We start from the raw sequence: 25,196 nt of genomic DNA, 5'->3' as shown, positions 1-25,196 counted from the left end.
TAATTTAAAATTTTTAAAGGAAGCGATAAAGAAAATTACATTCAGGAACCCAAATCCCGAGTGCTCAAAAAATATGCCAACTATAACCTCCAATTTTCTCATTGGTTGCACATTGATTAAATTCACTTGTTTAGGATGCTCTCTCTCTTTTGGACTTGAGGACATATGTGCTGATGCCTTTTTGGTTAAACATTCAATCAAAAGAAATGTAGGTGAATTCTTTATATTTTTTAGTATCTATGTTTTGAATAGAGCTTAGGTCAGTATAAGTTTTTAATACAAGAAGTTTATTGTTGAATGAATGTCAAATGTTGGTTAACATGGAAGTGATACATCTCAACTATAAAAGCTTATATAACTTATTTTCCTTTAAATGTATTAGCATTCCCCTTACCAATTATGTCCAAATTGCAATTGCAAGTACAAGAAATAAAAATATATAAAATAGATGCCTTTTCCATTAATTTTTAAATAATGAATTTAAAAGGGAGAATCCATCGTACGACTTTTTAATTTGACGAAATACCCTTCTTTTCTAACAAATTCCTTTTTATATCCCACGCATATTTCAAATCTGTCTCATCTTCTTTGCAAACCCCATTCAATATCTTTGTATTTTCATCAATTCTTAGTCTCTTGAGCTCCTGTTAATTGAAAATCCATTGATTGGATTTGTGACCTGTTTTCTTTGCAAATCTTTTGATGTCTCTATTAGAGATTAGAGATCTATTCTTGGTAAGGTTACGGATTTGTTTTTTTGTTCCAAGAAGAAATAGTTTGAAAAAATAAGGAGTTTAGGAACGATTTTGAAACACCTAGATGATTTCTTACCCACTTTTGAAATTGAAGATTGCAGTAAGGTAATGCGGAGAAGCAGATCCACTGGCCCTCATTAGATTTTTTGTTATATGATGCTTCATAAAATCTCTTGTAGTTTCTCCTTTATTAGTCAATAACTCGGTATCAACCTTTGCATCTCTATAACCTACTTTCTCATCCTCGATTGATTTTGTGAGTTATGGAAGTTAGATTCAGTTTAAATTAGTATTATTTGTAAAGATTGTATGTGAAATTTTGAAGTTCAAAGAAATGGACAACTGGATTTTGTGGGAGGATTCTTTATTTTTTAGGGTTCATAATAAAATTTAATTTTTCTAAGTTGATTTTTACAAGATAGATGAATTTGTTTAGGTAGTTTAGTTCGACTAAGTGCATTATTGGATGATTTAGTTTAGGTTCATAATTGATGCCAAAATGAAATCATATTTGGAATATTTGTTGTGATAGGTGGATCTTCCAATGCAAGGAAAATTCATTATGGTATCTTAAGGGTCAAGAGTTTAGCATCTTCTCAGCACGTCTTGTATATGAGATTCTTGGTTAGGATGGTGATTTTGTAACTTGGAAGTCAATTTTCTTAGGGAATCCCTAGGGAATATCTATTCATCTCAACCGTTTGTTGAAAGCTCTGTGTCCACGCTCCATGCCATAATTTTCCTTTCCAGTTAGGTTGGGGGAGGTACATTAGTCCCAACAATTATTTGCATTTTGGGCTGATTTAGACTGGTTAGTTTAGTTTATGTGAAATCTTATATCAATAAAGTGAATTTCATGATATTTCTGATGATTCTTCCAAATTTACAATATTAGAGGAATACAAATAATATATAAAACTTGAGAAAACAATATATCAACTATAGTACAAAAAATGTGATTAAAAGAAAAAGAGCAAAGCAAAGTAGTGAGCAGTAAAGTATCATATTCAAACTAAACTTGAAAACCATAATATTATAGCAAGTCACTACCAACAGACAACTAAGTGTTCATATTAAGTCAAAGTTTCAAACAACCCATAAACTTAATGACAATTTATTATTATTTTAATGTGATAGGGTGTCCCCACCCTCATTGAAAATATGATTAATTCTTGTGGATATGTCCTGTTACCTCAAATAAGTATATTTGGCAAAGTATTGCTAGCCAGTCTGTACCTCTCATTGTAGAAATTTCTTCAACTTTTTACCCAAAAATGTCTTTCTCATCCACCCTCTTCAACATCTTGTAGAAGAAAAACCTTTGATTTTCTTCACAAAATCTTTCTATCTCTCTCTCTCTAAATTCCATGGTCTCCAACCTCCAGTAGAGAACTCTTGATTCTTCTTCCCTATCTATGAATTACAATAGTTTAAGATATTTGTTAATTATTTGTGTTCTTTAAGTTTGTATTTTAACCTTAATTATTTGTTTTAATTATCTTAAATCTTTGTTTTCTTTTCTTGTTAAAGTTTGAGAGTTCGTAACTTTGAGTTCAATTCTCATGGAAATTGTGTTGAGCACTTACAGAATTATTTATAATACTTTTAGTGACAATCTATTTCATTAGGCCACTCAAATTATTCCTTATGGATTTAAAAGATTTTCTACTTTATTTTGTTGGAAATCCTTATTGTCTTGTTTTATTTTTTCTAAGAATAATTCATGTTTCTTACTGTAGACATCCCATTTTTGCATCCGCCTGATTAATCAACTCGTCAACCCGATCGCAATGATTCCCAATGATGGATGTGCATTCTATTGCTTTATTTTGTTACCAGATATGTTTCAGAAATCCGGATGAGGTATCTCGAATTGACAAAACCTTAGAAACCACGCTACGCTAGGAAAATACGACCCCAGAAACATAGAAATCATCATCTTGCAGACCAAAAATAAACTTCACGATAAAAATCATTAAAAAATTACCAAATTATCAAAATACCCCTAACCTCAAAACAACCCTAGAGCCTACGTTACACTTAGGAAAATCCATTCGAACACATAAAATGACAAATCGGAATCAAATAAATCATTTCACCAGTTTTAACAGAATTTGACAAAATTACGAAAATGCCCCTCATAAAGTTCACAATCATTTCACATAAAAATTTTCATAAATGACATAAACCAACATTCTCATTGAATTCCTTACGAAAAATCGATTCTAAAACATCCTAAAACATTAAAAACCGACTTAAAACGTGAAAAGTCCTCTCCGGGGGCAAAACGGTAATTTCACAATTTTCATAATTAAAAAATTCGAAATTAATAAATAAAACATTAAATAATTAAAGTGAAACATTAATGAAATTAATTTAAAATTTTAAACCTAAAAAATCGATTAATCGGACTCTCAGGCAAAATTGTTGAGGGTTCGTGGGATATTTCTTTAAGGACCCCTCCATTTGGGGGTCCAAAGAATTAAAGAAATAATGGAGGGGGGTTCTCCAAAAATTAAAAATAAATCAAGCAAGACTGAAGTCAAGGTATTAAAGTCAATCAAGTGAAACTGAAGTCAAAATTAAAGTCAATTAATTAAGACTAAAGTCAAAACATTAAAAGTCAATCAAATAAGACCAAAAGTCATAATAGAATTCTAATTAAATAATAACTCTATCTAATAGAGTTCTAACTTAAAAATAATTCTACCTAAAACAATTCTAACTTAAAAACAATTCTACCTAAAACAATTCTAATTAAAACACAATTCTACCTAAAACAATTTTAACTAAAACACAACTCTAATTAAAAGATCTCTAATTAAACATTAACTCTATCCAAATCAACCCTAAAAAACATCTATAAATAGAGGTGCTCACACCCTATTTTCGTATCAAAGAAGAAACCCTAGGAAAAGTAGGTGAAGAAGCCTCCACAACTTCTCTAAAACCCTAATTTTGGAGCACCAACTCCTTATTTAACACCCCTGCTCTGATTTTAGCCTAAAAAACACCCAAAAACCTCTCAAAAACATCCCAAAAATCCACAACAAATTCGAAGCACCCAGATCCAAGAAGGAGATACCTTACCTCGGAGATCAGAAATCAGATCCGGAGATAGAATTAAGTAAGGAATACGGTACAAGGAACCATTTTCACCAGATCTTAGGGAATAGTACTTTTACAGATCGAAGGTAAGTTTTTTTTATTTTTATTATTTTTTTAATCTAGGTTTGTCATTAGCGATGTAGATTTATTTGGGATAAGTAGAGACCGGCCATGGCCGGGCGGGGTTGGTGCCTAACACCTTCCAACCCCGTAACATGATCCCCGGATCCAGATTTTTTATGGTAGATTAGTTCTTTTTATCCATGTTAGAGTCAGTTTGGTTCCTAGACCACAATAACTAGGTGGCGACTCCCAAACCTCAAGGGTCAAAAGCGGATCCGCGTACCCCGCGGATCGAGGGCGCTTTCACTTACATGGTATGAATACTTTCTAAATTATTTCTTTTAAGGTTCCTTTTTCTCAAGTGATTCAATTCTTTGAAAGCAGTTCTTACCCATGTGTGAGCTCTCAAACAATTGAGTCAATAAGAATATTAGATAAATTTGTATCAATAGAAAATTTAAATTTATCCTTTTATGATAAAAAAAAAAACATATATTATCTAATTTATAAAAGTGGATCTCTTCCTATCATATTTTATTAGATGGCGTCCAATTAAAAACTTAAAATTTTCATATGTTATTGAAAAATACATTTTTAATTTTCAAAATAAATGCATTTTATATCCTAAATATTGGGCTATATAAAAAGAGAATAAAATGCTCAATTTTTTTATATCATTTCCTGAGGCTAGATCAACCAATACCACATCAGCCTCATTCAAGTAGCTTTATCTTGGCAACTGCACATCCATTCGCCAATCGCTTCCCATCCCTTCTCTCTCCATCTTCAACTCACAAAGATATCTACATCCCTTTCGGAAGTAAATTTTCATAATCAATCTTTTTATCTCTTCTTCAATGGATGAGGAGGAGATAAAGAGTTGTTAAATATTGCTTTTGTTTTGTTAGAATTAGAATTATTCGGTTGTCTTTGGTATTTATGTTGCTGATAATAAGCTTTTTTATGACATGCATAGTGGTTGTATCTCGAGAGTTTGTCTCCTCTTCGTATTTGATGATTACTCAATTATGATTTCATTTATGTTTGATTCAGATATAAGTAATGTGAATAGTGTAAGACACTTGAAATTTGATTTTTAATTATAGGAAAAACTTGATTTTTAGTGAAGAGTGTGGTGATGCCATTAAGTCTCTTCATATGCAGATGTTACAAACATTCATTAAGTATATTTTGCTAGGGCAACGCAAAAACCGTAGGTTCATATCTTGAAAAAGCAAACAACTTATTTACAATGAACATTATAATAAGATATTTGTATCTATTTATTCCCTCTCCATTTTGTTTACCATACTAATTTATCTTTGTAATGTTTAGATCGTCATAATAGTAATTGTTACTTAGTTTTGTAATCTGTAAATTTTGATTAATCTAGAATTAATGGATTTTTTTAGAACAATGGAGATAATGGTTCAAACTTCAAAAAAAAGGGAAAAAGTGGGACATAAATGTTATTTTGAAAATATCTGATAACAAAAGGCCCATGGTTCTCTCTTTTATTACAGGGTTATGTATATAAGATTTTTTTTTTAAAGAAGTATTTTCTAAAAATCTATTTTCTTTATAATCATAAGGGGTATTCTCCCAAGCCAGCTATTCTGATATGTGGGGGAAATATGAAAAACATTTCTGAAAAAACATATGTTTTTTTATAGGGTCAGGATCAAGGGCCATATGGAAAAACATATGTAAAAACAATGTAACATTAATAAATTTTCAAATATGGATTATAAGTTTCGAATTGAGCTGATTTTTTGTGAGGATGATCTCTTTGATGGGAAGATCATTCGAAAAAAAAATCAATCAAATCTGAAACTTCTAACCCCATTAAAAGTGATTTAGATGGTGGACCGTCGATTTTTTATCAATTTTTGTCAATAATTTGTAAATCACTTTTTATGGATTTAGAATTTTCAGATTGAGCTGATTTTTTGTGAGGATGATCTTCTCATCATAGTGACCATCCTCGCAAAAAATCAGCTCAATCCAAAACCTCTAACCCATATTTTGATAAAACCATTGTTTTTACATATGTTTTTGCATATGTCCCTTGAACTGCCCCTATATATATTATTTTTTATTTTTTATTAATTTTCAAATGTATGTGGCAAATTACTACACAAATTCCAATTATTATTCCATACCATGCAAAAGATCTAACAAAATATGCATCCTTTCCAGCATGTGTGGATGGTTTGTTAGATACAAACTTGTAACTCAACATCAAAGATTCATAATTGTCTTATTTCATGATGAAAGCAAGGGAAAACACCATGATTCCAAGTTTGATCATGTGATTACTCAATTTTCTACATATAAAATGTATAGAGATCCATAAAGGAGACATGATCTAGCAAAAATTGGTACTCGCCAATCATCTTAGGCAATTGGAGCAATAGAAATCGTAAATGAAACCTGAGTGATGGACATGGTGAAAATTAAGAAGTGCAAGTTCAAAATCAAATCCTATCCAATGTTTAATCTTAATCATGAAATAATTAGTATTTTGGCTCCTCACAAATTTCGTGTTGGATAGAGCTTCTCACAAATTTTGCTTCTACGGGAAGTCAAAATAGTCCAACACGGGCCCGTGTGGATACAGGAGTCAGAAGTACTTAAAACATAAGTACTTCCAGAAATATTTTCTGAAGTACTGTCTCAAGTAGCTGAATACGTGTTGTACGTTTGGATGCAGGATCTGAGAAGTACTACCAGAAGTACTTCTCACAGAGTTTTGTGTTAGGAAACTATTATGTATTCTACTAAAATGACAAGAATACCCTAATATGTAATAATTACTGTTTTTAACATTATAACTCAACAACATATTCTAAAAAAAAAGTAACAGTTACTGTTTTTATTAAATAAAAACATTATAATATCATTTTATACTCATAATATACTTGTTCTTATTTTTTTTTAATTCGACAGAATTTCTCCTAAATATTGGACATATGAAAAATAAAACATGTATAAAAACATAACAACTATCATATAATAAAATCTGTATCATCATACATAAAATCATATGTAATAAATACACCAATATATGTAAAATGAAAAGAAAACATTCATAAATAAAATTTATATGTTATCGTCATACCAATAAACAAAGATGTTCATATAGTAGAAACATACTAAATTTATCTAAAAATATAATTTATTCAGTTAATAGTAACTTTTAAATCATAAAATTATATAATTATATCACGTCGATCCTAAGCTTCTTTTATAGCTTCAGTTATGACTTCTCTCCTACGTTCCATTTCTCTATGTCTTTCCCATTGTGAACATCTCGAAGGTCCAGGCTCATCTACACTCCTAGGGACAATTTCATATATATAATCTAATTCTTCGTATATAGCAAATTCAACATCTGCCAAAATTTCATTTCGAACGAAATTGTGCAGTCCCATGCAAGCAATGACGATATCCCTTTGAGTATCAATGGAATATGTGTGTATGTCCCTTTGAGTATCAATGGAGTATGTGTGTATGTCCTTAAGAATTGCCCATCTTGCTTTTAATACCCAAAAATACTTCTCTATAATATTACGCAATGAGGAATAAAGATGGTTAAATAACTCCTTCTTTTCCTTCTGTCATGTACCTCGTCGAAAATCTTGTAAATGATAACAGACACCCCTATATGGTGTCATGTACCCATCCATCAATGGATAGCTAGAGTCAACTAAATAATATTTACCTACATATGAATAATTATTTTATTATTATATATATATATATATAATTGAATGTATTTTTAAGTAAAATTTTGAATACCTACCTAACGGAGGGTGAGGAAATCCCGAATTAAGATTATTTATGATTTTTATGAATACGTTCGCATCATTTGCTTGTCCCTCCCAACCAGTAACTATATATATGAAGAACATATCGAAAGAGCATACAGCCATTACATTTTGTGTTATACCTTTTCGACCTAAATATCGAAGTTGATATGCTATTGGAACTCGTGCCCCAATATGAGTACCGTCAATCACTCCCACACAATCCTTCATATAAAAAGAAATTTAATTTTAAAAATTAAACATTATAATTTTTTTGAATTTAACTTTAAAATTTCCTTAAAGAAAGGTCAAAATCTTTGATTTGTGCGAATTTGATGAGGGATCTCATTCAAAGAACGAGGCACAATGAGAGTTTTGCACAATTCAAGGATAGCTTTCAAGATTTTATGAAAGTGTCTACTCACAATTTCTTCAAAACGTTGAAATCGATCACCAACACTTCGTATGCCCTCATTTTGTCATAATATCTTTAAGAACATTCCTAACGATACTTCCAAAGAAACGTTCCTTGTTCTTTCAAGACCCATATATTCATGTAAAGTATTGCATAATTTCTCAAATACATGTTTTTCCATTCAAAATTGTTCATGACATATTGCATTATTCCCAGACAAAACATAATTCATATAGTTTTGTCCAGTAAAATTACAATTAGTCTTGGGTTGTCGAACTAATTTATTTTTACGAGCCGTGCGATAATGATTTGCTGCAGCAAGTGAAGCCATACATATAATCTCATCGTCTGAATCTGAATAATCCATCTTGTTTTTGTTTACATTATTAATAAAAAAATATCATTTAATATTTCATATTAACAATCATATAAAATATTAAAACAAACATTTTTAACAATTAAACCATAATCCATAATTCATAATTCATAATTCATAAGATATAATCAATAATCCACAAACCAGAAATAAATAGAAACTTAATCCAAACCATAATCCATGAAACAAAATTTTATTTTATTAATCATATAGTTCACAAAAAAATGATTCATAAAAGACTGACCCATAAAAAAAAACTATGCTACCCTCTAGTGATCACCATGATAACGACGGTATTCAAAATCAATATACGATAGACGAGCATTATTTGTCGGCAGGTTATAAAAGGCATTCCTAAAATCTACACTCTCTACGAACTTGGATACCACATAACAATATCGATCGCTACCTATAAGAATCTCATCCACTAATTCATTAAGAAGTAGCAAGCATTCACCGGGAGTAAGCTTTTTTTACTTGTTTGGAAGATCATCCTTATGAATTTTTTATTGGAAAAAATCCACCAAATGACTGAATTCAACTTCGAATAAATCATATTTTTTTCTCTTTTTGTGTTTTGATCTAGAATTCCCACTTATTGACGACCTTCTCTGTGATAGTCTTGAATTTGGTGACTCATCAATATCATCATCAGGGTGAATTGGGAATATATTTTCTTGTGTCGCTGGAATGTATTCAGGAGTATCATCATCATCATCATCATCAGCAATTGACTCATTCATCATGTTTGTCGTTGTAGAATATCGAACACGAGATCCGGTAGCTGTGGTACCACCAAATAACTTGTCCAACTCATCCATATGTTCCAATGCCTTATAATGAAACTTATTATCTCCAGAATGTTACCATAAAAAAATGATAAATAATATTAATAGATATTTATTGACATCTTTATAAATAAGTGAAATTAAATATATTAAAAAATATGTATTACCATTTTTCGTTCAATCCACCATTCATCGCTCATGATGATTGAATAGCCGTTCCAACTGATTCCACTTACACTCATTAGATTGGACCAAGCCTTCCAATCTAATTTTGTTTTATTCCAATGATTTTTGAATTGTTTTTGTTCGAATTTAAATCCTGTTTTCTTGAAAAATTCATTTCGAACAAACTTTCATCCTAACTTATCTAAAGTTAGTCCATTTCTATGACCTTGCGCGACTGCTTCAACACATAGCTCAACAAAGGTCTTGTGTATATACGGACTCCAATTTGTTTTACCCTTGTCATTTTGTGTTGCAACTTGTTTGTCATTTTTCATATTTGTTGTTTCAGAAGGCATCTTAAATTGAAAACAAACAAATATGTGAAAAAAAAATTAAATAAATGTTTAAAATAAAAAAAAATAATCATGTGTTAGAAAAAAACATAAATAAATCATATGTGAGAAAAAAATTAATCACAACAAACTGATTCTGATATGATTTAAAACCAATAGAAGAGACAAGACAATGTATGTCTGATGTAGGACTTGTATTAAGATTGTTTACAATTAGGATAAAGCTTATATAAAATTCTAGCAAATAGAAATATAATAGAGAGAGAAATAATACCCTTAATGTTAATAATGCACCCAGAATGCACAAAAAATTATCAGAATACCTTAATAAATATATAATTACACTAAATATATATATAAATATAAAAAAATTATATTAAAAAAATTATAAAAATAATTATTTTCAATTTAAATAAATTTATAAATTTTATAATTCTATCGAAATTTCGACAGCATCTCCTCTTAAAAATGGATGTATGAAATTTTTCTGATAAAAAAATACCTGCATAATACACAATCTAACATCCACGCAACAGTTCATATAAATATTATCAATTCAAGCACCCCAATATGTCATCAAAGCCTAAAACACGACCTCGAATGAACATGAGACTAATTCTAACATAAATTCATCCCAAAACATTAGAAGATTTCCAACATGAGCAAACCATGAAATTTTATTTTCAAAAGCCAAAGCGTATGAGGTGAAAGCTACCAATTCACTTTGATTAGTGTCACCAAAAATGCTTTGCAATGAAGTTGTCCATTGGAAAGCACACACAAGTTCATCCAATTAATAAAAATTTAAAGTGGAGAATTTTAAAAAGCACAAGATGGACGAAATAATGCCATGCACATTACTAAAAAGGTTTAAAATCTCTTTTTGATGCAATGTTTCAATCAGAAGAAAACAGAAATGGTCTCAATTAAAACATTCCAAGACAACCTGTTCAATAATTTTATGGATTTAGTTTGTTAAGGTCTAATGAATTGGTTAACAATCCGAAACAAAGCTCTAGATTAAGATAATTGCAGGGTTGGTATAGAACTCACCAAACATTCTTACTTTTGGGCTACACCCAATCACTGTAAGGTCAGCGATGTTTAATAATCTACAATTTTTATATTTTTTTTATTATTTTAATTGTTAGTAAACCAAAATTAATAGAAAATTTAACTTTAGATATAATTAATCCGAGAAACAACTCAACTTAAATTTTTAAGACAAGACTTTGATGATGGTAGACACTTTTTTTGGAACAAAATTCAACTTTCATCATCTTAGGTGGAAAATTAGCAATCACCAATCAAATTGAATTTTGCTACTAATGTCCAAGAAGTGGACCAAGATCCCAAAGTTAATAGGGCCCAAAAGTGGACTCACCAGATCGTGGACCCAAAACAATATGACCCAACAATTGAAACATTTTATATAAATCTCTTTGCATGAATTTAAACAATTAAAAATCTGTATTTCATTCTCTTTGTATAATTCTGCAAGCATCAAGACACTATTGAGAAGGTTGGAAGGAAAAAATTTCATCTTCACATAGGTGAAAGAGAGAACCATCTAAAGGAAAGAAAAACTAGCTATCATTAGGTAGAAACCAAGGCACCTAAAAGGGTGCAGAGGCTATATCCCTCAAGTAACCTATAGTAAATACAATATGACCACAAAAAAATCATCTAAAAACCTGTTTAGCATCTCAAAGTTTGCCATGCAAGGATCAAGCTAGACATAACATTCTTTCCTAGATTATCCATATCTATCAACATGGAACACAAAGGATTCACAGTCAGACAACCCTCAATTGAATAGAAGCAGATATTTGCACAAATTGTTTCTAGATATGAACAAAAAATACCAAGATTGAGTGAAAATTAGGAGCTACAAATGATAATTACTGGAAAAAATATGAGTGCTTACATTTGATGCAATATCATGTAACAACTTATCAATCAGTTGGTTAAATTATTTGTTAATATCTATCAATAAGATAAAAATGACCAACTATGATGAGTTTTACGATAGATTAATGGGTGGAAAATATAATAAGCAATCCATATGGTTAAAGAAAGTAAATAACAAAGAGGAATATAAAGATGTGTCTAATGGCCACCAACCACCTGAAGTTTGCTAAGCTAGGTCTGCACCAGGCAAACAAAATCTTCACAAGAGAGATTTCAATATCTTTCAATTTTTTACAAAACATAAAGTTTACCCTCTTTTTCGAGGTTTAGTCGAAAATTTCAAAGAGTTTCAAATGAAAGTTACCTCTCTCTGTTGAGGTTCAGTCGACAAATCAGTTATAGAAGAATATTGGATTCAATCCATTGAAGAACAGAGGGTTACCTCTCTCTGTTGTGTTTTCAATCGAGAACTTCAAAGAGGGATAAAAAAATCAGAAAAATTACCTCTCTCTGTCGAGGGTTTCAAGGATAAGAATGATCTCGCCACCGTTGAGAGTTTCGTTGAGGGTTTCTGCTGAGGGTTTCCGTTGATGGGGTTAGCCACCGTAATCGCCGGAGGGAGAAGACAGTCGGAGGAAGAAGACAGCCGGAGGGAGAGAGATGACTCTCGGCTCTATCGAATGAGTTTCTCTCGATCTCCTTCGATAATGTACTGTGGAGAAGACAGAGTTCTTCTCTTTTACGTTTTGTTAATTTTGGATAAAAAACCGATAAAATAAAACGAGGGTAAAATTGGAAAATTACGAAAAATTTTGACGGGATAATTGTTATCCGCAAAAACGAAATTGAGAAGTACCAATTACGGTACTTCTCATAAAAGCACTATTTTGACTCTTCGAAAAAATTATTTTTTCAAGTATCAAATGCCCAAATGACAAAGTAAGTACTTCTGACTCCCTGTAAAAGTCAGAAACACTTTGAGAAGTCAATCTAAACAGGCCCGGAAATTTTACTCCGCACAAGAACGAAAATCACTCTTTGGTGAGAAGTACGAAAATGGTTGTCCTCTTCAGATCTCTCTTGTGCGGAGCGACCTTTTGCGTGAAAACATCAATTGAAAACCCGAAATTGCCCCTCACTAATTTAACTAATTCCGTTAGGATATCTCCATTTTTACGGATCATTTCGTGATCAAAAGCATCGAGGGCAGCAACACAGTTGGTAAAAATGGAGATTTCAGGTCAATCTCTACGACTCTACCTTCGTTACTTTCCATTTATAAATCCATCGTTTTGTTTTTTGGTTTCGGTAATGGAGATTTCTTTAGCATTCTATAGTTTTTTTTGAGAATCATTCATTTTTGTTTCGTTAGGGTTTTATCAGGTTCTAGGGTTTGACACCTGCTTCTTTCATATTTCAGTGCTATTGATTTTCGTTATCTTCACTGTTCTTTATGTTTTACCGTCTGGACAAGCTTGTGCGATTCAATGTTCTAGGGTTTTTAAATTAGTCTTTCAATGCTTAAGATTATACAATATTATGCTTTTATATATATATATATAAAATTATGGTAGAAAGTCGGTTTATATTTGGAAATTTATCTCACTACAATTTCGTGGTTGTGCATCTTTACTGGTTTTGATTTGGGAGTGCTAAGATGTATAATCTATAATCGGTGAACTTAGTGGGATTCAAAACCTCTAGAAATTTTAGATGCTTTTTTCTAACCAATAGTCCATTTTTTTACTCTACACATGATCATGTTCAACATGCTCTTGAAATTCAACTTGGGTGATGGGAGCCTTTGATATAGTTTCAGAGTGCAGGACATTTTTTTTCCAATTTTTTTTTCAAGCATTGTGTTGCTTCTGTTTTCTTCCTGCTATTGATTTCAGGGTGGATGCCACATTTTCTCTTCAAATACTTCAAGGTGCTAATGTTCAAGTTGCTAATGCTATTGATTTCAGGGTGGATTCAAAACAAAGTCTTATCCCAAAGATTTGGAGGACCTCTATCTCAGAAAAAGGGGGCACATTTTTCATTGTGATCTTGATCAGGTTTTGCGGTTTTGCCTTTAATATTTATTAAGTGTGATTTGAGGCTGTGATTGTCTTTTACAAGGCACATAGTTACAAGAATTCCATTGTACGTACCGGTCAAAAAAAAAGATTCCATTGAACGTATTATGATTGTTTACAATCTAGAAATAAGTTCATCACACGATATATATATTGGTAGTTGTTGGATTTTAGTTGGTTTGTGGTGTTATATCTGTCTTCAAATAGGTTATAATCAGAATTGTGTTAGTGTGGTTATTATCCTAAACTTTTGATTTCATCAAATTTCTCAGTTGTGCCATCATTGATCATAATTGTGCATGTCCAAATCCAAACAATCTCAACTTAAAAAATGGTGCTCTAAACTCCTTTAAAGATTAGCACCAATGTTGAAGGAACACGGGTCCTCAAGATCCTCTCTTTGCTCCAGAACACTCTATGATCCCACTATTGTTCGATCTTGTTTCTTCTTCCTATGTAATAGCAAATCTGTTAGGTTTTACATTTTAATACCTAATGACACATTCAATTCTGTTTCTATGCCTTGTTTGCGCTTTTATTTAATTGCTGTGATAGAGATAGTTGTCTACAAAACTACAAATGCCTCACATAGCTCAGTTGGTTTTACACATTGCGAAAAAACTGAGTTCATGGGTTCAAACCTCAGAGTTGGGATTTTTCAATATGTCTAAATTTTAAACTGTAGCTAATCGAGGTGAATTATCCTTTTAGACCATCTAAGTTTCTCGAACATTCGAGCTATGATCTTCTTCAGAAGCCTTAGAGAAACCAAGTAATCTACAATGGGTTTGATCTTGGTTCCCACTCTCATTCCAAGAACATAAGGGTATTGTGTGACCATCGGCCTGATATATCTCGGATTGATTCCAATGCTGACAAGATATGCAATTGAAGTGCTCATTGTCCCTTCGAGCTTAAACCCTAACAGCTCTGGATACTTTTTCAACACATAACCAATGTCATGCTTCTCGACATTGAGTCCACAAAGGAATTTCACAACGGGAACAAATTCGATAACCACACTTGCATGGAAAACTTGAGGGTAGTTCTTCACGAATTCTCCAAGATTTGATCTTGGAATCCCAATTTTCTCCAAATAACCTAAAACAGGGATGATATTCTTTCGAATGCTAAACCCTAACATTAATGGGTATTTGTTAATGTCATCGATTGATAACCCTCTCTTTCATCAGTTCGATCGTCGAAGGTGGTTCTAATTGCTCCAATTCATCTGGAATTATTCCCAAACTCTTCAAGTAATCGAAGATTATGACACGAGAGATGAGCTTCTCTTTTTGGCCTTGAATGACACCCCAAGTTACGTATGGCATCTTGTATTCGGGGACTTTGGTTGATTGAGTCGAGAAGACGTGATTTGGAGCTCTAGGGTTTGAAATTTGTGTCGTTTTGAGTGGTTGAATCCATGGATTTTGAAGGTCCGGAGAGAAATCGATGGATTGTGGGATTGAAGCATGTTTGAGATAAATCTGAGTGGATAAATTTCTACTTCTGAGTACTAACCTCATTCCAGAAAACCCTAAGTCAGATACGAATAAGGTTTTTCTAGAAAATCAAATTGATCTCCTTATTTTCCAGATCAGTGGTCATATTTATTTATTAGTACACAAGATAACTCACATGACACGTGGCGTATTCACACGGACTGCAACAGAGACATGGGTTGGTTATAAACTGAATACCGTTTGTGTGGTGCAGGGTTATGGTGTATGCAGATGTTGTATTAGAGTTAACTCGACCAGCGAAGTCAAAAAATGCAGACACCACTAGTTCACAAACATAACCTGTTTTTGCCTTTTCGATAGCCCAAATCCATCTATTTTACTGTGATTTGAGAATCTTATTAATAACCAATTCTTGCAAAAATCAAGTAAGTTATTTCCAATCTAACCGTTTTTTCTCTCTTTATTTAAAAAAAACAAAGAAATAAATTAAATTTCAATGGATGTCTCGTTTATAACTATGGTGGATATAAACTGTTTGATGAAAGGCCTAAGTCACAGAATAAAACAAGATCGTTCTCTCAAGAGAGACTATACTATGATACCTAATAGTTTGTAACATAAACATGTTTTCTTTTCTTCTTTTTTCTGCGTTTGGTGCATTAGAATGAAATTTGTGTTGACTGAGAAGAAATGGAGGAATTTAGCACAAAATGAAAAAAAAATTATATAAAAATCTGGGGGTGGCCTCATTTTAGGTTTCAATTCTGTAGTTTGTTATTATATTTAGATTAATGAAAACTTTAGAAATTGATTCATTTTTCTTTTTCGGTATATTGTTATTTATGTCTGAATCTTATGATTAGACTTAACATCTAATTTCCTAGATTTATTTTCTTTTATATATGAGTTGTGATAATCTGACACCTTCTAACATCCATGTATCCCGAGGCAAATGATCTATGGTTATGTGATGGGGGCATAGGGGGTGTCAGAAAATCATTATTCTTTGAGTCGTGATGAATGCAAGCGGTCATGGTACACGACTGACGTGTTAAGGATACAGAACCATATATCATTTTCATTGGGATACACAGCAGTTCTGTGCCCTTGCCACGTCAGCTGCGTGCATTCATCATTACTCTCATTCTTTATATATTTCTGTCCTTAAATTGATGGAAAACTTAGAATCTGATTCTTTTATGTTTGTGGGTATGAGCAATTATTTTATTTTATTTTATTAATCTCCTTCATTATGTTTTCCTATTGTTGATTTTTTTATATTAATTTTGAATGAAACATTTATTTTGGTCTCAATCAATAACATTGTCTTTCTGTTAAATTGTGTAATTTTTACATGAATGTGACTTTAGGCCTTCGCCATGGATACAAAAAATGGATTGGGGTCTCCACAGGAAGCATTGGATACAGACATAAAATCATTTTTTGATTCAGCTCCGCCTCTAAAAGACGATTCCAATGTTTTTACGAAACTAAAGGAATTTGTTGAACGAAATTCTTCATCATCAGGCATGTTTTTTTATCAACTATAGGTTTATTTTATTCATGCGTTCAATGTATGATCTTTAATATGGATTAGTCTGGCATGGATCTTGGTTTTGAGACTTATTTACAGGAAATGGAAGACCCAGAAGGTTTGTATGTGTGACTTCTGGAGGGACCACAGTTCCTTTGGAGCAGCGTTGCGTTCGTTACATTGATAATTTCAGTTCAGGCCATCGAGGAGCGACATCTGCAGAGTATGTTCTTACACCTTATCAAAAGATGTTATAGTGGGGATAATGCAAACCGATCTCCGCAAGATGGACTGACGGATAATATTGCAGGTATTTTGTGAAGGCCGGATATGCAGTTATCTTTCTCCATCGACGGTGAATTTTCCATTTAAAGCATTTTTTAATAAATTGATTTTAAGGAATATTATTTACATATTTTTTCCATGATCTTATTAACAATGTAAGGCTTCTTTGTACAGGGGAACCTGCCAGCCTTATTGTAGATCTCTTCCTGAGGATTCATTCCTTGAGTGTTTGGAGCTTATTGGGGAATCGGCTGTTCAAGGTTTGTTGTTTATGTTGACCACTTGATAGTTCTTTAGGGGAAAATAATGTTTCCTAAAGGACTCAAAATTTGTGGTCCCTTCAGGATTTACCATGTGCATTGCACCCTTAGAATAGACTTTCATAATTTGAATAAAACTTTCTCAAAATGCTCGAGACCTAGGCTTGGACCATCCATGCTAAGAATTCAATTCCTTGATATTTTTTGCTTTTTGTTTTGTTTTTTTTTGTAAAGGGGAAATTATTAAAAAAAAAAAATTCCTAAAAAATATCAATTTTTTTAAAAATTATAAGTACGAATCTTTTTCGGCCATTAAAGGGCCGGAAATTTGTTTAAAAAAATATATAAGTAAAAAAAAAAAAATCGGATTTTTGGCTTTTTAAGGGTTGAAAATTTCTCTCCTACTTTCACCTCTTTTCCCTTTGCTTTCCCTTGGTTTCATTTGTCTTCCACTGACAGAACAATTTCTTCTTCTTCTTTGCTTCTATTTACTGATTTTCGGTTTTCAACTAATAAAATAAAAAAAAATTTACTTACATTTACATTTACTTAAATTTAGTTTGATCTTAAGATCTTGATTATAAGATCTTAATCAACGTGATCGTGATCGTGATCGTGATCATGATCATAATTGTGATCGTGATCCGCATCGTAGGACAATCATGATCACGATCAAATATCACGTGGCAAACATAAAGTTACGATTTAGTAAATGGTTTCTTTCTAAATGGTCCCTGAAAACCAGTTTCACCATTTTTTAGTGTGAAATACCCAATCTACCATTTTTAAATAAAATGTGGTGAACTCAACACTAAGGTAAAAAGTGGTGAACTCAATATTAAGTTAAAAACTAGTGAACTCACTACTTAGTGTATTCAATGAATTCATGGGTTATATATGGTCTCACCCTAATACAACTATTAGAAAATAATCATTTAATTTTTAAATCGATTTCATTAGAAGACTAAACTATTCTTTAAGAGTCAAATAATTCGAATCTAAACTTAATTTCGTGGCAAATATTTTGAAATCTAAACTTAATATGTGACAAACTTAAATATGTGACAAACTTAATTACGTGGCAAATATTTCGAATCTAAACTTAATCACGTTGCAAACAAACAATAAATCATATTGTATAATATAATAAATAACTAATAACGATAGTACTTGCCTCGACTATAATTACCTTTTAATAACTCTTGAGCAGATTTTTTAGGCACGTTTTTTCATGGATTACGTCTAGGTAAAACAATACCTAATTCTTCAGTAGATGGGACTGAGATGATTGAAGATGTGGAGCCTGTGGACTTTGTGGAGTCTGTAGGTATTGCATCTAATATTCACGTGTAGGCTAAGATGACTGTGGATGTGGACTTTCTGGAGTCTGTGAGTATTGTGTATGATATGACTCTAAAAGAAAAAATGGCGAGTGCATGTCATAAGGGAGACCTAACAAAGATGAAAAATAACCTGTTCCGAAATTTGCTCGCATCATTTCCTCGTCCTGATCGAAGTGTACTGAAAGATAATCACCCAGACTGATCTGCGTGTAATATTTAGTCACATCCTCCTGCTGCCTTCGAGACTCCTCATCTTGCTACTCTCCAGACTTTTCATCACCACCCTCCTCCTCATCTTCATCGTCATCATCATCCTCATCCTCAGGTAGACGACGTCGACATTGTGAAATTGTATAGACTGGCTCACCTAGTCTAGGTATTTAAAGAGGCAAAAACGGTAATAATGTTAGGGTTGAGGCAACAGCTTCCAACGGATTTATGATTCGTCCATAGACATCCATGTCACAGATCTGTGAAGTCAGAATTAAGAACACCAACCTAAAAAATAATACATTATGTTAGATACAAATTTTTATTAAAATAAATGTTATAACTTACCACGTTATAACATCTGTCTCTCTATAATGCGTACAAGTCATCCGCATAATCACGAGACATATATCGTGGCTTAAGAAAATGCAGCGTTGGATTATGCATCTGAAGGCAATCATACCATCTCCGAAATTCTTCGGATGACCAATCAGCTAAATATTTTTAAAATTACTATGCTAGTTTTAACATAATTAACATAATTGACATAATTGAACTCATTTTTTAAAATTACCTTGTAAGTTTTGACATAATTGACCATGTACGCGAAATTTAATAAATCTTTTTTCCCAATCTATTATTACTATAGTATTTATTGTTCCCCTCCTCCCTATTGTAGCCCACTATTGGACAGGATCCAGGATAAATTGCTATAAATCGAATTATCACATACATCTATCCGCGGGATGATACAATACAATGTGTAAAAATATTACACAAGATCGGTGCAGGCTTAGATTACGAGATTGTATGTATAATCTCTATATCTCCATCTACAATATGAAGAAATGGGGTTCATACAACCTAAAAAAATAATAATAATAAAAAAGAAATATCATAATAACAATTTAATTTATCATATAAATTAAAAATGTTTATATTTACCATAGGAAGAAAAAAATCCAACTCAGTTCGATATGATAATACATTATGATGCGGATCATTAATATGTCTTATTATGCGTTATCAATCTATACGTTTGAGGGATTGAAAGATCGTCACTCGTAAGTATGGGCCTACTTATTGGTAATCGTTCGTATGACCATATTTGTAATAACGATGTATATCTCATAGGTCTCGATGGTCGTTTCCTCTAGTTCCTTACAAATTTGCTAAGAGAATAATATAAAGATAGAAGAACGGGGACACCCCAAACATAACATAACGTAATAAATAGATCCCTAAATAAATGAAGTAGACTACTATCGGTAGTATTATTCGATGCATTTAAAAATAGTGTGACTTTACATAGTGCCAATAGATATCCACGAGTATAATTATTTACCTAATATAAAGTAAAATATTAATAAATAATATAAATTTTAATTTAATATTTTATTATAATAAAAAAATTAAAATTTACCTCATTTGTAGACATATCTCTATTTGACAATCTCCTAAATGTATCACGTAGTCATGTAAGGCTAATAGATTTGTAAGAAGAGTTTCCATCAGCAGGAGGTAGACTTCCAAGGCACTTATAGATAAGATTGGGATACTCTTCTCTCGTTGTACGTTATATAACAACAGGATACCCATCAATCTTCAATCCTAAATAATAGAAAGTGTTCTCTAATGTGATGGTCATCTCTCCAAGTGGAAAGTAAAGCATACAAGTCTGTAACCAAAATTTCTTAGCTAATGAATAGCAAATGTATGTATTATGATGTAGTCACCAAATGCCTTGATAATGCTCAAAACCAGCAATAGCAAAAAAGGTATTTCGTTGAGCACTAATATCCCAATCCTTAAAAAATTACACATGATATCACAATCATAAATGGTACTCGTAATCAATTTGCATAGTTATAAAATTAATTATTAAATAATTATATAATTGTAATCTATCTATATTATTAATTTTTAAGTACAAATTCTAATTTTTTCCATCTATATATCACTCGATATATGATCCTATCAATCGGTTAAAACATTTGTAGTTGGACCTCCATGAATACGTCCATCATTAGTTGTCATTTATTACAATAAATTATTTTTATATAAATACAATATTTAAATACTTATTTTACTTATTAACTTTGTTGATCGATTATAACAACACAATCATAATTATGATCGTGAGATCATAATCATGATCAAGATCGTGATCTTAATCAACGTGATCATGATTGTCCTACGATACAGATCATGATCACGATCGTGATCTTAATCAACGTGATCAAGATCGTCCTATGATGTGGATCACAATCACGATCATGATTACTATCTTGATCAAGATCATGATCACGGTCACGATCTGCATTATGATCATGATCATGATCATGATTACGATCTTGATCACAATCACGATCACGATCTTGATCATGATCAAGATTAATATATTAAGATCAAGATCAAGATCATGATCTTAATCAACGTGAGCAAGATCGTGATCGTAATCATGATCATGATCGTGATGAAGATCATGATCTTAATCAATGTGATCATGATTACGTTCAAGATCTTGATCGTAATCAAGATCGTGATCTGTATCGTAGGACAATCACGATCACGTTGATTACGATCACGATCATAATCGTGTTGTCATAATCGATCAGCAAAGTTAATTAGTATTTAAATATTATACTTATATAAAATTTTTTTATTGTAATAGATGACAGTTAATAATTGACATATTCTTGGAAGTCTGACTATAGATGTTTTAACCGATCGGCAGGGTCATATATTGAGTGATTTATGGGATAGGTTATAATTTTTATTTAAATTAATAATGCAGATAGGTTACAATTATATAATTAATTTTATAACTATGCAGATTGATTACGAGTACCATTTACAATTGCGATATTATGCGCAATTTTTTAGAGATTAGGATATTAGAGGTCAACGAGAGGCCCTTGTTGCTATTACTGGTTTTGAGCATTACCAGCGCATCCAGTGGTTGCATAATGATTTATGTCTTTGATATGCATTAGCTGAGAGATTTTGGTCACAGACTTGCATATGTCATCTTCTATTTGGAGAGATGACCATCACATTGGAGGACACTTTCTATTGTTTGGGATTGAAAATCGATTGGTACTCTGTTGTTGTGTCACGTACAACGAGAGAGGAGTATCCCAATCTTATCTATGAGTGTCTTGAAAATTTACTACCTACTGATGGAAGTTCTTACAATTCTATTAGCCTTACATGGCTAAGTGATTCATTTGGGAGATTGTCAAATAGAGATATGTTTATAAATGAGATAAAATTTAATTTTTTTATTATTATAAAAATATTAAATTAAAATTTATACATATAAGTTTATATTATTTATTAATATTTTACTTTATATTAGGCAAATAATTATACTCGTGGATATTTCTTGGTATTATGTAAAGTCACTATTTCCAAATGCATCGAGTAATATTGTCGATAGTAGTTTACTTCATTTATTTAGGGATCTATCTGTTACGTCATGTTATGCTTAGGGTGCTACCGTTCTTGCATTTTTATATTATTCTCTTAGCAAATTTATAATGAACGAGAGGAAGCGACCATCAAGACGTATGAGATATAAATCGTTATTACAAGTATGGGCACATGAATGATTACCAGTACGTAGGCCTATACTTACAAGTGACGATCTTTCATTTCCTCGAGCGTGTAGATGGATGATGTATAATAGGACATATATTGGTGATCCGTATTATAGTGTATTATCATATCGGACCGAGTTGAATTTTCTTCCCTTTATGGTAAATATAAACATTTTTAATTTATATGTTTAATTAAATTGTTAGTATGATATATATATATATATATATATATATATATTTTAGGTTGTATGGACCCTATATCTTCATATTGTAGATGGAGATATGAAGATTATATGTTCAACTCGTAATCTAAACCTGCACCGATCTTGTGTAATATTTTTACACATTATATTGTATCATCCCGTGGATAGATGTATGTGACAATTCGGTTTACAACAGCTTATTCCAGGTCTTGTCCAACAGTGGGAATGAGGGGAACGATAAATATTACAGTAATGATAGATTGGGAAGAAAGATTTATTAGATTTCACGTACATGGCCAATTATTTTAGAACTTTCAGGTAATTTTAAAAAGTGAAGTTCAGTTATGTCAATTATGTTAAGACTTAAATGATGATTTTAAAAATATTTAGTTGATTATGGCCATTCGAGGAATTTTGGAGATGGTATGGTTGTTCTCGGATGCATAATCTGGCGTTGCATTTTATTGAGCCGCGATATATGCTTCGTTATCATGCGGATGACTTATACATATTATACAGAGACATGTTATAACGTGGTAAATTATAACATTTATTTTAATAATTTAATTTTTTTTAATAAAAATTTATATCTAACATAATGTATTATTTTTCAACCCTGTGTACTTAATTCTCTGACTTCGTAGATCCATGAGATGGATGTCCAAGGACGATTCACAAATAAGTTGGAAGTTGTTGTCTCGATCTTGACATTGCTATTGCCTTTGCCTCTTTAGATACCTAGATTGGCACCCAGTCTATACAGTTTCACAACGTTGATGTGAGCCTGTGCTTGAGTCTGAGGATGATGATGACTATGAAGATGAGGAGTCTGGGGAGCAGCAGGATGAGGAGTCTCGAGAGTAGCAGGATGATGAGATTGAAAATTACACATAGATTAATCAGGGTGATTATCTTCCAGTACATGTTGATCAGGATGAGAAAATGATGCATGCAAATATTGGGACAGGTTAGTTTTCATCTTTGTTGGGTCTCCCTTATGACATGCACTCATCATTTTCTCCTTTAGAGCCATATCATAAACAATACTCACAGACTCCAGAGGCTCCACATCTTCAGTCATGTCAACCTGCATGTGAATATCAGATGCAATACCCACAGACTCCACAGGCTCCACATCTTCAGTCATCTCAACCTTCATCTACTGAAGAATTAGGTATTGTTTTACCTAAATATAATTTAGGAAATGTGTTTAAAAAATTTGCTCGAAAGTTATTAAAATGTGATTCTAGTCGAGACAAGCACTGTCGCTATTAGTCATTTATAATGTTATAGATTAAGATTTATTGTTTATTTGTCATATGATTAAGTTTAGATTCGAAATATTTGCCACGTAATTAAGTTTGTAACGAAATTAAGTTTGTCACGTGATTAAGTTTAGATTTCAAAATATTTGCCACGTAATGAAGTTTAGATTTGAATTATTTGACCATTAAAGAATAGTTTAATCTTCTAATGAAGTCGGCTTAAAAAAATCAAATGATTATTTTCTAATAGTTGTATTAGGGTGAGACCGTGTATAACTCATGAATTCATTGAATACCGCAAGTGGTGAGTTCACCCAGTTTTTAACTTAGTATCAAGTTCACCACTTTTTAACTTAGTGTTAAATTCACCATATTTTATTTAAAAATGGTAGATTGGGTATTTCACACCAAAAAATGGTGAAACTAGTCTTTAAGGACCATTTAAAAAGAAACCGTTTATTAAATCGTAATTTTATGTTTACCACCTGGTATCATGATCTTGATCTTAATCAACGTGATCATGATTATCCTATGATGCGGATCACGATCACGATTTTCATCACGATTACAATCATTGATCACGATTTTGATCATGATCACCTTGATTAAGATCAAGATTTCACGATCACGATCTTGATCATGATCATGATCTTAAGATTAAGATCATATGATCAAGATCAATGTAAATTTAAGCAAATGTAAATGTAAGTAATTTTTTTTACCTCAGTTGAAAATAAACAACTAGTGAATGGAAGCGAAGAAGAAAAAAAAATTGTTCTGTTGGTGGAAAAAGAATGAAATCGAGGGAAAATGGAGGGAAAAGATGTGAAAGTAGGAGAGAAATATTTTTGGCTCTTTTAAGGGCTGAAAATTTCTCTTTCATATTGTCTCTCTCCTCTTGCACATATTCGACCCTTAAAAGGGTCGAGAATCCGATTTTTTTTTTACTTAATTTTTTTTAAAACACATTTTCGCCCCTTTAAGGGTCGAAAAAGGTTCCTATTTATAATTTTTTTAAAATCTGATTTTTTAATAATTTTCCCAATTAAAAATGATTCTAATTCTTGAATAGATGCACACATTGATTGAGTAAAATCAGTTAGCTTAGAGAATAAATGGGAATAGAAGTGAAAGAGGAGTTTTTGAAGTGAGCACATTGAGAGGAAATAAGTTGGTGCAAACATCAATGATTAGGTGCTTGAAAAGGGAG

The 25,196-nt window shown here is 31.8% G+C and overlaps 1 protein-coding gene across 3 annotated transcripts in view; it reads left to right on the top strand.

The window, feature by feature from the left end:
- The first annotated feature begins 12,809 nt into the window (after positions 1-12,809).
- The window catches only part of LOC147398011 (phosphopantothenate--cysteine ligase 2-like), a 30,581-nt gene continuing 18,194 nt past the window's right edge, over positions 12,810-25,196 (top strand). The window contains exons 1-7 of one of the 3 annotated variants that reach the window (XM_086447122.1): positions 12,810-12,983; positions 13,711-13,800; positions 15,538-15,709; positions 16,655-16,811; positions 16,918-17,041; positions 17,129-17,173; positions 17,278-17,363. In XM_086447122.1, coding sequence (XP_086303248.1) covers positions 16,664-16,811; positions 16,918-17,041; positions 17,129-17,173; positions 17,278-17,363 — 403 coding nt within the window. In that variant the 5' untranslated portion in view covers positions 12,810-12,983; positions 13,711-13,800; positions 15,538-15,709; positions 16,655-16,663. Of the gene's footprint in view, positions 12,984-13,107; positions 13,127-13,710; positions 13,801-15,537; positions 15,710-16,654; positions 16,812-16,917; positions 17,042-17,128; positions 17,174-17,277; positions 17,364-25,196 lie in introns of those variants that run through there. The other 2 variants (XM_086447120.1, XM_086447121.1) reach the window with 2 other exon arrangements.

This window comes from Akebia trifoliata, chromosome 7 (assembly GCF_017979445.1).
Source record: "Akebia trifoliata isolate Shusen 1 chromosome 7, ASM1797944v1, whole genome shotgun sequence".
Taxonomy (NCBI): domain Eukaryota; kingdom Viridiplantae; phylum Streptophyta; class Magnoliopsida; order Ranunculales; family Lardizabalaceae; genus Akebia; species Akebia trifoliata.
Note: the sequence above shows the minus strand (reverse complement) of the source record. Positions and strands in the feature narration are given on the sequence as shown.